This window comes from Cynoglossus semilaevis, chromosome 4, assembly GCF_000523025.1.
Source record: "Cynoglossus semilaevis isolate Cse_v1.0 chromosome 4, Cse_v1.0, whole genome shotgun sequence".
Taxonomy (NCBI): Eukaryota; Metazoa; Chordata; class Actinopteri; order Pleuronectiformes; family Cynoglossidae; genus Cynoglossus; species Cynoglossus semilaevis.
The window spans coordinates 4,531,033-4,546,259 of NC_024310.1; the positions used below are offsets into that span (position 1 = coordinate 4,531,033).

At 43.8% G+C, this 15,227-nt stretch overlaps 1 protein-coding gene across 7 annotated transcripts in view; it reads left to right on the top strand.

Annotated features, from left to right (window-relative positions):
• bcas3 (BCAS3 microtubule associated cell migration factor) overlaps positions 1–15,227 on the top strand; it is a 279,325-nt gene that overhangs the window by 141,750 nt on the left and 122,348 nt on the right. Inside the window, exon 24 of one of the 7 annotated variants that reach the window (XM_025054889.1) lies at positions 3,832–3,875. The exons of the other annotated variants lie outside the window; for them this stretch is intronic. Coding sequence (XP_024910657.1) covers positions 3,832–3,860 — 29 coding nt within the window. The 3' untranslated portion in view covers positions 3,861–3,875. Of the gene's footprint in view, positions 1–3,831; positions 3,876–15,227 lie in introns of those variants that run through there. 7 annotated transcript variants of the gene reach the window in all.

A 15,227-nucleotide genomic window follows, 5' to 3' on the forward strand; every position in this document is an offset into this window, starting at 1 on the left:
CACACACACACACACACACACAGACACACTAAACATCCATAAACACACAGATTGACTGGACAGCACACACTCTCACACAAACACACTTACCCCCGCGCTCCCACAGGAGACGGACGCTGCCATGTTTACCGCTGTGCTGGAAACGTTCACAGGAAGTAGCAACAAACCGTTACCTCTCCTTCCCCGTTTTTTTTTTTTTTTCTCCCTCTTCTTTTTTTCCAAACCTTTTTTTTTCTGAGACATCTCAACATCAACACTTGGGCCAATTTATTTGTCCAAGGCAACAGCTCAGCTAGTTTTATTGCTCCCCTAATCTAAATCAGGAGGGGGCAAAGGGGACACATTTCCGGACGAACACGCCAGTGGACACACTGGAGAGAATGTAAACCGGGCCCTGAGCGCAAGTGATAACAAATAAGAGATGTGCTCTGGCCGTGGGCCGTAGACTGCAAATGTTTTTGTTTTCACTCCAAAGGACACGGAGGAGTCTGGCTGGAGCTTCAGCCAGGAAAACACTCCACAAGCCGTCGTCCACTCTGAGTCTCAGTCGAGAGGCAAACGGCCGCGGCCTTGGCGTGGATTTGAACTCACAGATCTGATGAGAGGATGGTCGCCTGCGGCTGCGATCGTCAAGTGATAACTGATGATGGCCTTCCACAAAATAATTATCTTTTTTTTTTCCTTTCTAAATAGTAATACTGGCCAGACTTGGTCACTGTTACCAAAGTACACAATATTCTTTTTTCTACATTTGTAAAAACATAATAGAATAATAATCAGAAAATTTTATTATGTCTGTTAATAACAAAATGGTGGAAATAGATTCAAAATAATGGATGTTTATAAACAGTAAATGAACAGAAATATAAATAATGTTTACCACACCCCCCTCCCAATGATAATTTTCACCTCTTTGTTTCCGCGCAGCTAACCCAAACTCAGAATTACAGGTTAGGTTTTTTCCTGATCTTGTACTGCAGTATAGAATGAACGTGTTGCAATTCTCACTCTACTTTTTTTTTTTCATCTTATTTTTTCACACCCACTAGCGCTTGTAAACGTCACAGTCCAGAAGAATGGGAGTTATTGTAGCTAAGTGCTAACAGAAAGACAGCAGCCTCTCTCTGTATTGGCTGGACAGTAAATATTTAGGCCCCACTCTGATACAAACCCACTGCTCTGTGACGAGGGCCTTGAACTTTTCCCACTCCCACACTGGGCCGCAGGGCTCACACCGAAGGGGGGAGAGCCAGGGAGGGGCTTCGTGGGCTGTTTTTCTTTTTTTTTTTTGTAAATTTCCGCAGTCTTCAGGTTAAAAATACATTGAGTGTCTAATATATTTGAGGATGATGACTTAAAGCCTATGTTTAGCAGCGGCTCCAGTGTCATGTCCACTGATTCATCTGGACAAACATGACAAACACGAATTGTTAGTCTGAAACTTCAGACATAATACAGTGTGTGATTCACGTTGATAAAACTTCAAAGAAAAACATGACGTGTGGTTGGCTGTTTGCGTTTGTTTCTACATTAGTAACCGATTCGGGGAAATTCAGTCGTAGACGCAAAGAAAGATAAACTTCTTCACTCTGTTCTCCCACATGTTTAACTTTGTGTTCTCAGAATACGGAGATAATTGTCGTATCTGGAATTGTCTTGTTCTGTGACGTGTTTAGTGGACACAGAATCTGTTCCATTTAATTAGTCATGGTATTTGAATAGTCCTGGAATTGCATGTGTTTTTCCTCTGTCTTTTCACTACTGCGTTGTGTGAGGCTTCAGAATTCAACAGTCACAGATTGTACATGTGATTATGTGCTCATGCTAACTACATCTAAATTATCTTAAACATTAAATACATTATTTTTATATTCCACAAATTTTATGATGGATTTGAAATCAGTGAATATATATTGTTTTATATTTTTTTATTATTACTGATTCACCTGCCATAATCACAATTGGAAAGTTACCAGTCAGACCCAGGCCCGGACGGTCAACCTGCTGGTCAGCAACATCTTGCTAGTTTTGCAGCTAATCATGTTCCATGTCACACTCACACTCAAATGTGGCTTGGAAGTACTTTGAAACACGTGAAGTTATAAATCAGTACTGACAACATGTGATGTGTACTTTAATAACAGTTCCTTCTGAAAAAAACGACAGTGAATCAAAGTCATTCACTCACCTCTCGTTCTGTGTGAAGCAGTGGGCTGCTGGTGTTAGGGATGTCTGTTGAGGAGGTTGGGGGTTGGGGGGGGGGGGGGGGGGGGGTGGAGGTGCTGAAGTAATTGCTCCAGGGCCTGGTTGAACTTCCTGTTAAGGTGTAGGGGATAAACAAAGGAGGATGCTGGGAAAGGGTGCGGCGGTGTGAGGAGATGAGTGTCTGAGCCCAGCTTAGACATCCTGACATCCCTACTGGCTATAGAACTCTCCACAGCTTTAATACAAAACACACTCTCTCACACACTGCTGGGTTTTTTTTGTTGTAGTTTTTTTTTTTTTTTTCTTTTCCAACCAGAGCTGTGTTCATATGTAGGAGCAGCTGAGACGCCACTTCGGAACTCTGTATTCCTTTTCATCTCAGTCACACAGACGATCGTAGAGTTTTTTACTGGACTGTATTTGATGATGGAAGTATTTGTTTTATACCTGCAGTACGACTCTACAGATAATTGCTGTTCTCCATCTGATCTGATCTGTTTGTTTTTTTTTCGGTTGTCTCCTGAATTGAGACATTCTCCTGCTTTCTAATATGTTGGGAGTTTTCGAGGCAGTGATGTCACTAATATCCAGTTGCCGTGGGGAAGTAGGGCAGACTGTCATCTCAGGAACTGATGTTCATCAAACCATGTGCACGTGTCAATCACAGGTTCATCCAACACCGTATTGTCTAGACTTCCACTCACATGTCCAACTCAAATATAGTCTCTGTCCCACGTTTTACTACCCAGTCCACATACACGGTGTTAGAGTGACGCAGGGTTTTTTTTAGCATGTGATGAAATAACCAAAATTATCAGTACTACATGTGTACTGCCCAGATGTGTATCTTACCTCCTGGATATGTTATATGCAAGGTCTTTTATACATTTGGACTGTGGAGGTTCCTGATTGGTTCCCTTGGTTTTGGAGTCCAATCAATCGTTTTCACTTGTCGTCTTGATTTTTTAAGCATTTTAAAATTTACATTTAAATACTTCATTTTTAACATAATTATCATGGATTTCTGTTTTTTTTTTTTTTTTTACACATTGACTTCACAAAAACGACTGATCTGTTCATATGCGTTTACATCGACTTTTATGCCTATTCTCATGTTTTATTTCTTTTCATTAAATATAAAAGACTAAACTCTTCATAGGAAATGAATGCTGCCTATCCTCTTATACATTGTACATTGTTACGCTCTGAATTATTCATCGTCCACTCCAGCCATAGTTTCTCAGAGGGGTTAAAGTCAGGACACTGTCTCGGCTATTTTGAAACTGTGATGATGATAGGTTGTTTATGTCGACCACTTACAGAAAACATGAAGTGGTCAACGTTGAGCTCACTTCATGTTTTCTTTGATATGTTTAGTTCTTAGGTGTGTTTTTTTGTTTAGTACTTTGACATGAAATAGTGCATCGCTGCAGAGCAAAGGAGAAAAAATCTGCATAATTTAGGGACTATGCCAATACATCGCTAATGATGAATGTGATTTTATGACAACTGCTTTATTTAACTTTCTTGTGTCCATAGTTTTATTGTGTCAACTCCATAGTGATGACATTATTTTCTCTTCTTTTCCATGTGCTGTTTTTCCCACTGTGCCCTGGTCTGAAACAGGTGAGTGTCTCATACTTTCATCTTCATGACAATAGTCCACACTGTTCTCTGTGTCTGCTCGTCCTCCCTCCCTGCACCGCCCTCCACACTCCTAACATGGGACCCACTATTCTGTCCCGACACCCTGTCATTATTTTAATCAAATGTAATTACCAGCACTCTGAGGACAATTGAATTTTGTTGACTGCCCTTTTTTTTTCTTTTACCCCTTGCCCCCCGCCCTCTCAGCCCACCACAGCACACACATACACAACGACTGTCCTAGACAAGAATTAAACATCTTAAAGTCAGGCAGGCATGTGGGCCTGAGAAGCCAGGAAGGGTCAGGGATTGAAAACACACCAGTTTGGTTGTGCGAGTGGGGTGGTGTGTGGGTGGGGGGGGGTGTCGGTGCATGGGTGGAGAATTTGATTGAAGTGTTGAGGGAGATTTGTGTTTGGCTGGCCTGTCAGAGTCCAGCACAAGTGTATCATGCAGGCGTTCTTACGCTGCAGGAGTGGGCGAGGCTGGGGGTCCGGGGTTAAAAGACCGTGTGAGGCCTGTGTGGGACGAGGTGTTGAACTGACCGTCTTTTGTGCAAAAGTGTCAAAAAAAAAAAAAAGATGCTTCAAAACGAAACGCAGGCCTGCTTCAGAATGACTGCAGAATACAATTTTAGATAATTTTGTGTTTATGTGTGTGAAGCAGAAGGAGGGCTGGTCAAAACTGCTGAATAGCCTCCTGTGTTGTAATCAGTGGGCCATGGCCCCCCTCCTTACCTCCCCCTCCCCCCCAGGAAGGGGGGAAGGAGACATGGAATAAAGACTGTAAGTGTTTTGAAGATGTGGCCACCACACCACAGCTTCTTTTGCCCTGAAGGCAGTAGGAAAGATTTCACAGATCTGTCTTCTGCCCGCCACAGAGCAACACACACACACACACACACACACATACAGTACATGGCTCTTCCTCTCCCATCAAACCCTCAGGATTCCTTCCTGTAACTTTGGGTGACCTCCACACCAGACCAGACACACAATAACCCGGCAGATCCCTCAACAACCCCCTCAGTGTGAGAGGACTTAGTTGGTGTCTGAGAATCTTATGACTTGCCTTCAGGTAGACTGGAGAAGTATGTGAAAGAGAGAAGAGGTCAACTCAGATTCAAAGGGATGGTGAGAGGACGTCGTCTCCCCCTCCCCCCCTCCTCCACACTGCGTATGTAGGTGCAGTGTCTCAATAGAAAGGCAATAAACACAAGGCACATCAACAAGGCTGGGAAACTCAGGCTGCTAACCAAACATGAAATGTTTATGTTATCGGTGCGTGGGGGTGGGAGGTGAGGGAGGGGGGAGGCATATGCCCACTCTGGAAAAAACAAGAGGCCAGGCCGAGTGTGGTCTGCATGTGGTGCCTCCTGCTGTTCTGTGTGTCCTTGTATCACAGAGAGGCGAGCGGAGCAGCAGCCGTCCCCCGACTGAAGTCCTGCCTAAACCAAACAGGACGAGACATTAACATTTCACCAGCACCTTACTTCCATTCTTTCCTTTCTCACCCACTGCTTCTGTCGTCTTTCTGTTGACGTGGGGCTGGCGCTCCCCTGAGCTACAGCACCGTGACAGTGTGACAACAGAAGTGTGACAGAAGAAGCCTAGTGGCAGCAACAGGAACAACGTAGGCCTCGTGTTTCAACCTGCTTAGCTGGAGAAGTATTTTTTTGTGGTTCCAGGTTTTGTCTCGTAAGAGAAGATTGTTATTGTCGCTGCAGCTAGATTTTAGTAGTCCATACTGACAGGTTGACAAAGGGTTGTTAAACCAAATTAAAAAAACTTATTAAGTTCACTTCCACTTTACATTCCCATTTATTTATTTTTTTCATATTTAAGTTATTTTGGAAACATTTTTGTCATTCTTTTCACTTGAACACTTACTGTTGTTGTCATTGTTTAAATCTCGTTATGATGAACCAGACAATTTAAATAGGAGACAGATCTGGACTGCAGGCAGAACAGTCAGGACAGGCTGCTGGAACAATGACGTTCCGTAGTTATCCAGAATCTTAAGTCTGGAATGAGATGGTGATGTGGAATTCATAACAAAAACCGTTAGTCTTGGTACCGCCCTCTGGTCATATCTGTATCTGTTGCATTTTTCTGGCTTTTCTACAGTGTGTGGCAGGTAATAATGTTCAGAGCAGCTATATTCAGTCGGAGCTGCAGTAAAGTCATTAGGACTCATAAATAACAGGGTCAGGGGAGGGTTTTTTTTTTTTTCCCCTCATCTACGCTCAGTTTCTTTTTGGTTTTTAATTAGAGACTGTGCAGAGGTCCAGGCCAAAAATAGGCCGTGCCGTACCCAGCCCTGACCAATGGCACTGTTTACTTTAGGAACGACATTAACACCCAGCATACATAGGTTAAGAGCCTTTACAAAGTACAGTGTGTGGTCAGAGCGAGGGATTTGTTCAAATTAGGCTCTTAAAGATCAAGTAACATAAGTGGAAACAAATGTGGATTTCTCTGCCATGTTTTTCTTCCCATTCTCTGCCAAAGCCCTGGGTTTCAAACGGCTCATGTCTCAACTACTGAGCAAGAAAATGAGACATAAAAAAAAAAATCTCCTTTTTTCCTATTTTACAGTTCTTCGTGTCAGATTTTTAAAGTTCATCTTTATGAGACACCTAATAGTGTTTAGCTAAGGCTGACTCTGAGGGCCTCCATGATGTACTCTCTGAGAGTGTGTGGGAGGGACAAGTTATGCCTCATGCGCAATGTCCATTGAGTTGTCTGGTATAACATGGTAATGAATGGCGGTCAGAGAAACAGTGTCCTGTATCAAAGGGCTGAGCTAACACGCCTTTCTCACGGAGTTGGAAAAGTGTCCCTTTGTCACCGCGGACGCCTGCTGTCGACTCCCAGCATCTCGCAAAATATGCCCCATTGTTGAAGAAGGCCAACTCCGTTTACTACTCTGAAATGACAGCATTCCTGAAGTCAGCAACACCAACCCCTTCTCCCATCACTCTGGGCGGGGACGGCTGGGCTAATACCATTACTTCCACCACATTTTCCCACTCAGTGTCTGCATTTGTGAAACCCTGTATTTCAAACTTGACTTTTTGGAGGTCTCCTTAAACTAACTATTATATTATAATGTGTCTGTCATGTCTGGGGTTTTATGTTACACCTCATTATGTTGTATGAGGAGAACACATATTAGAATGATTATTTATGTCAAGTAACAAAGTCATTTTCTGAAATGACCTCCATATAGAGTGAGTCTAAACACCACAGGAGGCAGCGTTTCCATCGGAGGATTTCTTCTTCTCTGTGGAGGTCTGTCATTCACCCTAGGTCATCACTTTTTCCGTTCTGAACGTTCCTTCAAATGTTCTTTTATTGTCATAACGCTGTTTGAACACCCGTTGCTAAGCTCAACAAATCCTAACAGCTTTCCCCTCGAATTGGGTTGAATTTTTTTTTTACTTATCATTTTTATTTCTGAGGCTAAAGTTATAAAAACTTGATCATAAAAAGCATAAAACAGTCAAAGTTGTTGGAGACATGTTTTAGTTGTCAAAATGTAATGTCTGGGCTGACGCAGACACAGGTCTGCAGTGGGACGTTATTTTTGACAGTTTGATGTAACTGTTTTTGTTGCTGTTTTGGTCGTAGGTTTTCGCCTGTATTTGTAGATTGTGTCTCATAAGGAAACTGTCAGCCGTCAGTCTGGTGTTTAGGTCTTTCAGTATAAAAGCACGGTAAAATTGTATTGGTAAACATGAGTGCCTTTATCCAACAATGGTAACTAGCTACTGATCCATTTTAAAAATCCTTTAACTAGTAATGTTGTGTTGTAAGCGGGACACGTTCTCACGTCCAGTCTGAGCCTGAGCGTGTTCGCGAGTGAAAAACAAGTGAGGCAGGAGAGAATTTATTTATAGGTATCTAAAAGCACCGAGGCGCTGAAACTCTGGGGTGTTTGTTGATGTGTTTGAAAAAGAAAGAAACAAAAGCTCTTAAACCCAGATTTAGTTATTTTTATCACTTAAGTTCGTTCCTCACCCTGAGGACTCGTTTTCCCGTCTCCACCCTCCTCACCCTCCTCACCCTCCTCACCCACCACTTTCTTAGAGAGCACCGAGGTGTTTAATAAACGTGTACACTGCTACACCAACGCTGACCTGCATGATGGCGCTAAAGGTAACGGCAGGTTTTTGATCGAGCGTCCCTCGTCCTCCGTGTGTTTTCGTCTCTCGTCATCACTTCACAGCACCGGTCAGTGACGACGCTTTGGTGCAAATCCTGGTCGTTGTCCGTCGCTTGTCTGTGGCAGGATATTGCATAAATCGGATCACTACGCCCGACGCTAACAACTCCAATGATGAAGTCAGCACCTCTCAACATTTCACCCCTTAATGGAGTCTTCACTGCCTTTGTCCTTAACCATCCATTTCCATTAATTATTCAGAGGGAGAAAGGAAAACCGTTTGAGTGGGTAACACTGATCCAGTGTACTCAACCAATCTATGCAGTGTAAGTAATAAAATACCACACACTCAGACGACACAATAAAAGAGATGGAGACAGAGGAGATGCTTGTTAAAAATGTAAGTAGACGGAAGTTACCCAGAGACAAGAACGGGAGGCGGACACAGCGGCTCGGGAGTCAAAAGACACAGCAGCGACATCTTAGTGTCTGGGTTAATCAGCAAAACAGGCCGATAGCAGCTGGTGTTTCACTGTATCCGCCCAGTCCGTGGAGGGCGCCTGTCTCAGCAGAGGCTGACTCGATGTGATGCTCCCACAGTGTGGCAGAGTGATGCTAATTGGGATTAGCGCCCGTAGAGCTAAAGTGACACAAGAAATTCCTGGGACGGCCGTTCTAGGCTTCCACTTTCCACACTGTCACACTTTCCCCCATGAGCCCTGGGAGGACGCAGGGCACAGAAGACACACAGACAGTAAAAACCCTGTGACTGATTGTAAAAAAAAAAAACCTTGACATTTAGCCAGAACCCTGTGACTGATTGTAAAAAAAAAAACAAAACCTTGACATTTAGCCCGAAAAAATCATGTTTTGCTTATAAACTTTAGCTCCGATAAAAAGTTTCTTCTCAGCTCGGCGATGAGTCCATTTTCTTGCTGTCACCAGATTCAGATTTTCAGTTTGATTAACCTGAGCAGCCGGTCGATATGAAAAGAGCAGGTTGGTGAAATGATGATTTCTTCCCCTACTGATTTAGGAGGGAGGGGCTTTTCTAAGGTATTAGATCCATGAACTGGGAGTGCTGTATTGAATATTTTATCGACTGTCTGCTTGCCCAGCGCTGACCTGCCTGACATGCTAAGTTCCCGGCTCGCTGGAGACGCCACGTCGCTTCGCATCAGCCCAGCCACCCGTGAGGCTCCCCTGCATTTCCTGTGAATAAACTTGCACACAGTGGGGGAGGAAGAGAGGCCAGGGCACAGGGGCACTGGCGCAGAGATGAAGAGCAAGCGCACACATAGTCACACACATTCTTTCCCCGAAGAACAACACACAACCTTGGCTACAGTATGAACTCCCTCAGTCAAAGCCCGATGAATCCTCTGAAATCACCCAGTGACTTGAGACGACCTGAAACCTATTTTGTTTTAATTACAGCATCGCTGTCGTTTATGAAATTCTTGGTCCTTGGGTCTCGCTCAGAAATGAGTCCTGGCTAAATGAAACAAATGTCAGTGTTTTTAAAATTGATCTTCATTGTAGTGTAGCTAACTGCCAAGATAAATTGAATTATGACATCATCAATACAATGGTGATGATGTCATAATTGTGTTTTATTATTTCTATAGCCTTTCCGTTCTACCTTTGAAAGGTTATTTCTGTTTTATTGTATTTGTTGGAGGTGTACAGCACCACAGAGCTGTGGTCGCTGCCTGCTCTGATGATACATAAATACATCAACAATTTTGATATTTTGCAGGCAGTCACATATATATAGTGACGTAATCTCATCCAACTCCGAGAGGATAGTTGTGAGGATACCAGTAGACTCCTATGCTCCCATCTCTCTCACCCGTCAACACCCCCAACCCGCCCCCCTGCTCCCATTCCCACCCACTGTCTCTTGCTCATTACTGCAGTAGGGCTTCCTAATGTGTCAAACTCAGCGGGGTGGAAACGTCAGCCAACGGACTTTGGTCCCTCAACGGTCTTTCATTATTCATGGCAACTGTGACCAGGACGTTGTAGCACAGAGACAGGAAGACGGCAAAGCCCCGAAAAAATGACGCAGAATCAGGGTCATCCTGTGTTTTAGGACAATCAGGAAACAACGGCGTCTGTTGATGATTAAAAAGACAATAATATATCACCGTCCAAATCTTTACCACATTTTATTTTTATCCCCAAGACTTTGTTTACCCACAAGCAGCTTCTTCTTCAGCTGCTTCCTCTAGAGGTCGCCACAGCAGACCATCTGCCTCCATCTCCCCCTTAACACCTGCCTCTTACACTGCAACGCCCACGTGTTTTCTGTCTTTCTCAGTTCCTATTTATTTGATGGCTGATCTGTGAAACAAACCTCATCTTTTTACATTCTGGTTAATGGGTTTTAACACACTTTTCCATGGTGGTCAGTCAGAATCCAATATCTCCAATGGAAACATTGTTGCGTAGATAACAGGATGGGGCCACACAGTGGAAGTGTGGTGAGTGCCTAACAGTAAGAGGGTCATGGGTTTGAGTCCCAGTGGTGAACCGATTGGGTCTTTCTGTTTGCTGTTTGTCCTCGTGTGCGTTAGTTTCTTCTGGGTGTTCTGGTTTTTGCCCACAGTCCAAAGACGGTCAGATTAATTGTATGAGTGATGGTTTGTCTTTGTATGTGAGACTGAAGAACAGTCCAGGGCGTGTCCCAGCCTCAGTCCATGACTGCTGGGATTGGCTGCAGCCGCTCCACATCCTTGAAAATGATCAGTGATGATGGAGGAGCTGGATAATGATGATGGATGCACGAGGAGCCTGATGGGCTCTATGTTCAGATAGATATTTGCAGCCGAATGACTGAATGTACTTTTGACTCCATGTTCTGTCCTAACAATTACATGTTTTTATTTCTTTCCTCAGCCTTTTATTTTTCAAAGCCCCCCCCTCTCTCTCTTTCTTTTCTTCCATCATCATTCCACTCGTTCCTCACTCTTCCCTCTGCATCCCCTCTTTTCTCCTTGCCCAACACACGACTGTCAGAAAAACCTCCAAGTGTGTTTGTTTTGCTTCTCATTTGCCAAAAAACCCCAACCACAGAGAACCGATGAGATGTTTTATAGTTTGTCCTGCAGAGGAAAGATTTTTTTTTTGTTTGTTTCTTCACGATGAAGTTTGAGATTCACCAGCCCAGGGTGTGTTCCTTCACCTAACACTTCTGGCAGTTGTGTGGTGATTTTGGTGGGAAAAGCCTGACTGCAGTAAATCACAGTTCAAAAACTGCAGATGAAATATTGCTATGCACTGGGCCTAATATATTTAAGTTTAATATATGCATTTAGTATTTCATTAAATGTGTGAATTAAAAGGGTAGTCCAACCACAATTTAAAAAAAAACGTTTTTTACAATCATAACGTATAACATTGCTTAAATTGATTTGAATTTTAGATCCAAATTACTTTGCTTTCTTAGCTTGAACTTTGATCCACACCACCGTTGTCTGCCCCGTAACGATCCGCCCACAGTAACGGCCTGTGTTCAGGAAGCTGCATATAAATAGTGAATGAGATGGACTGACACTTACTCCAGATCCAAGCTGGACCAGCAACAATGAAATGGGTCCTGGAGATGTTTTTTATACAGACGTAAATAATTGAATTTGCCACTTAACCTCATCTCCTTTTCTTTGTATTATCACTATTGGGCATGTACATATTGCATGGGTGCCATGTGATTAATGTAACTCATTGTTTATTAAATATCATTGTATTTTTTATGCAGTTTCACCCTCTTTGTGGGAGGCAGGGTTAAGGTGGCATCAAGGGAAGAGATGGACATTGTCTGGAATGTTCCTTTTACAGTTCAAATTTGAAGAAAAAACAAATATTTTATGTTTGTTCTCTTTATAATTGCGTTGATTTTCTTCAGGTTCTTCGACATCATTAAAGAACACGCAGATTAGGTTTATTGCATACTCTAAATCAGGAGTGTCAAACAAAGCATTTTGGTTCATCACCCACATACAGCCTGATTAGATATGAAGTGGGCCAGACCACATATTTACCTATAACTAACAATACTGTAAGTCCATGTTTTTCCCCTTTGTTTTCATGCAAAAAGTACGAGTATATTAGACTTTTTTTTTTCTTTACAAAATTCATCATGTGGGCTGTTTTTGGCCCACGTGGCGTAAGTTTGAGTCTGGGGGGAATTACACATTCAACACATTACCTTTAATCACAGCTTTCACCGCTAACGTGCTACAACACACAGTTACATCAGTTTAGCTTCCAGTAAGACATATTTTTAGAAGTTTTTTAGAAACCAACATAAACAACTGTCTCCAGTCTCTTGCGGTTGCATTTCAATGCCGTCCTGCCGATTGCACCGACACTGGCTAGCTTCCCCGTCTTCCCCACGCCCACAACACACTTCCCTACCCTCTTTAGAGAACAACAAGCTTGGACAAACACTGTTCCCCACTCAAGAGGTGTCCCATCCCAGCTGCCACGGAACCAATACCAACACCAACACCGCCGCCGCCACAGTGTGTCGGAAAGCCATTAAGAGCCAGCCTCCCGAAATGCATTCTCAGCTCAGCCATGTTGCTTCTTCTCTCAGGCCATATTTAATAAATAAAACCACTGGCACTCTCTGTAAGGGTGAGAGAGCTTCTGTGGACACACACAGAGAGAGAGAGAGAGAGAGTGAGAGGGTCACTATTATCTCTCGCTAAAACGCTGCAACTGTTATTCAGCTGCAGGTCAGAACTTTAAAAGGCCAACACCATGTGTGTAGTGGCACTGTATGTGCGGGAGAGTGTGTAAAGTAGGTTGGTTTTTAAAAGGTTTAGAGGAGAGACGGTCAGGTGATGGAGAAAGCGTTAACATCAAACCTCTCTCCTTTCTGCCACATCTCTCCGTCCTGCTCTTCCCCTCAGCCGCCCATGAAAGTTTGATGTTGGAATTAGGTTGTTGACTCATCTTGCACCTCTGTGCTCATAGTATTGACAGGCTGCCAGTGTACTGCTGGGGCGGCCTGAGATAACCACTGAGCATGTCCTCCCTCCCTCCCTCTCTCCCTCATCTCTTCTTTCTCACCCTCACTGTCTCACTTTCTCTCCTTTTGCTCCACCATCAGCCCGCAGCGTCAGAAGTGTCTTAACAGAGCTTTAATGGCCTCGTCCCCCCCCGCCCCCCACAAACTCACTTCCAGCACACGCTCACTTAAATTCACGTACACACGCGCACACACACTGTGGGTTGGAAAAAGCCTTGCTGGTGGTAGAAAAGAAAAGATGAAGTGTTGAAGAGAGGACAAAAAAGGAAAGATGGCTTGTTCTGCTGATGGAGGGTGACATGCCCTCCTTTTCTCACCCTCGCTCTCATCCTCCCTCCTGCAACACTCCCACAGATCAGGACGGCCCACCCTGCTTGACTTTAACCTTTTGGTTTTACTCAGTCAGCCTCACTTTACACTGTTTTTTGGGGGTTAATTATTTCTCACTTCATCAGTTGAAGTCATAGTTTAAAGTTCAAGTTAGTTCTTCACCTGATCTTTAGCGATAACGAAGTCTTTGGATGGTAATGGAATTCCATTGTCAGAGTTCTGTGACTGCAGCAGCAACAGCAGCAGCAGCAGCAGCAACAGCAGCAGCAGTAGCAGCAGCAGTAACAGCAGCAGTAACAGCAGCAGTAACAGCAGCGGCAGCAGTAGCAGCAGCAGCTGCTGCTCTCAGACAGAAAAGCCAGACATTGTTTTGCATTAAGGCCAAGTGAAATTTGTCATGTCTTGATGAGGTTGCATCTTGACTCATTCCTTCCTTTTCTTCCGTGCCTCTTTGGGTTCTTCAACGTGACACACACTCACTCTTAGGTTCAGGGTTTGGGAATGTGTGTGTGTGTGTGTGCATGCTCAGCCCAGCCAGAGGCGACGCTCATTAACAGAGTTTAGCCACACAGGCGCTGAATGGGTCAGCTTGTTGACACACACAATGGGATCAGCTCCCTCCAACGCACACAACACACACACTCACACACACACAAATGTGAGTCATGGCTCCAGGTTGACGCGTCATGCCCCCTCACCAGCCACCCACTGTCACCCCTCATGCTTTCAAGCTTTGTGTGTGTGTGTGTGTGTGTGTGTGTGTGTAAGGTCACTCAACGGTGTTGTTAACATACAGTTCAGGATACATTTTTATCCCTTTTTTTCTAAATCTGCAGCAGCAGCTGCAGTCACCTCTCACTGATGTCAGATAACAGTGTGACTTGGTCACTTGAAGGTCTTTGCTTAATGTAAACACTCACACACACACACACACTCACACACTAATATGCTCAGTAATGAAATAATCGACCCTAATACCCAGTAAAGTGACCAGACTGTGCTAATGGGTTCTTTCACTCTGGCCTGGTTGTTCTGTCACATGGCAGTGAGACAAGGCTCTGTCTTGACGTCCCGTCCCGTCCCCTCTGCCGGATGGGACACATCAGCTCCAATTTGGCCCATCACCGCCTTTAAGAAAATTCATTAGGCCCTCGTTAGGAATGAATGCCGTCTGTGTACCAGGAACCGGGGCAGATGGGAGATAAGTTCAGGCTAGCACGGGCAGGGAGGCAGGAGGACTGTGTGAAACTGAGCGTTTCTCCATGGAGAAAATCCTACTTTATAGCAGTAGTATGAAGAGTAACTAGTATGTGAGTACGTGTTCACCATATGTTCATAATAATAATACCTTTTCAGGTTTAGTGCCGACTGTCTGGTCTGAGTGAAGGAGTCGTGAAGTAGTGAACTCTTTGGATTTGATTAATCTCCGTATTTGTAAGGTAGTTACCTATAAATATACATGGACATGGACACTAAGTACAAATATATTAGAAAAACATTTTAATGAAATATTTGACAAAACACAGTTCACACTGTTCAGGCGGGCCATGTTTATCACCCGAGCAAGGCGGTTTTGGCCTGCGGGTCGTATGTTTGACACCCCTGGTGTAATTGGTTGTTTGTCTCAGTATGTGGCTCCATGATGGACTGGAGTCTCTCCAACAGTGACTTCAACAGGATTGATCAGTAGATGACGAATGAACAATTGTCATCGTGTCGCTTTTTCCATGTGCAACTTCATGATGTCGACAGCTTTTAGTGTCATTTTTTAAAAGAGATTCCATTAATATTTGTTAGTAATGAAAATGAGTAGATAACCTTCTGTCTATTTATATTTTTT